Raw genomic sequence first — 1,025 nt, forward strand, 5'->3', positions numbered from 1 at the left:
CAGGGACATGGCGGGGACGGTGACGCAGGGTCAGTGGGGTGAGTGGGGACCCCCGGCAGGTCCTGCAGAGCCCCCCGGGATGCGTTTCCCACCCACCGCCGTTGCAGCCCTGGTGCAGGGGTGGGTCTGGACACGGCCGTGGTGTTTCTGTCTTCCCCTTTGCTGGAGAAATTGTTTTGGTGGGGCCACGCACAGCCCGTCGGCACCGGCACCGATGCCAGGGGGTGAGCGCAGGGATGCCGGCAAAGGTTTGCTCTCAGCCCGTGGTGAAGGCGTGTGTGTGTGCGCAATGCAGCCCCTATTTCCCCAGCCGCCTGGCTACACGCTATTAATATGCTATTAATATTATATGCATTATAATTATAATTATACTCTCCTCCAGGTGGGGCATCTCAGGGCAGGGCTGTCCTGTGGCTATGTGTGCCGATGCTCGGCACTGCGGCGCTGCTGACAGCACTGGAGGCTGCACCGTTCGTTTCGCCTTGGCTTGCCGTGGCTTGATCACCTGAATATTTTATTCTCTTGGACATTGTGACCATCAAAACTTGAGCTGGCTGCGTTCTCTGAAGTGCTCGTGGTTGCTGTTCCTGGGGGATGTTTGCACCGATGGTGGTCAAGGGGATTTTTGCGTGGGAAATGTAAAGCATGAGCAGAATTGAGAGCGTGCGTTCGCGGTCAGGAGGTGCAGTGTGGTCCCGAGGGACAGGGCAGTGCGGCGGTTTTTGGAGATACTCAATGCACAGAGGTGCTCGTCCCTGTTTCGCTGGTCTCACCCTGCGCTGTCCTGTCCCCTGCAGGTCTGTCGAAGATGCACTGGTCACCAGAGCATGCCCAGTCCCTGAACCAGTGGCCGGAGCAGCACCTTGACGTCTCCTCCACCACCTCCTCGCCAGCCCACAAGTCCGACCTCTACCCCAGCACCCGCCAGCGCTTCAACTACGCCTGGGCCAACGACGACATCTCCGCACTCACTGCCTCCAACCTCCTCAAGAGGTACGCCGAGAAGTACTCGGGGGTGCTGGACG

General features: G+C 59.5%; 1 protein-coding gene across 1 annotated transcript in view; it reads left to right on the forward strand.

Annotated features, from left to right (window-relative positions):
* The window catches only part of FIGNL2 (fidgetin-like 2), a 37,788-nt gene that overhangs the window by 34,832 nt on the left and 1,931 nt on the right, over positions 1–1,025 (forward strand). Inside the window, exons 4-5 of the mRNA XM_009319890.1 lie at positions 4–38; positions 798–993. Of these exons, the coding sequence (XP_009318165.1) occupies positions 4–38; positions 798–993 (231 nt within the window). The remainder of the gene's footprint in view (positions 1–3; positions 39–797; positions 994–1,025) is intronic.

This window comes from Pygoscelis adeliae, unplaced genomic scaffold (genome assembly GCF_000699105.1).
Source record: "Pygoscelis adeliae isolate BGI_AS28 unplaced genomic scaffold, ASM69910v1 Scaffold243, whole genome shotgun sequence".
Lineage (NCBI taxonomy): Eukaryota > Metazoa > Chordata > Aves > Sphenisciformes > Spheniscidae > Pygoscelis > Pygoscelis adeliae.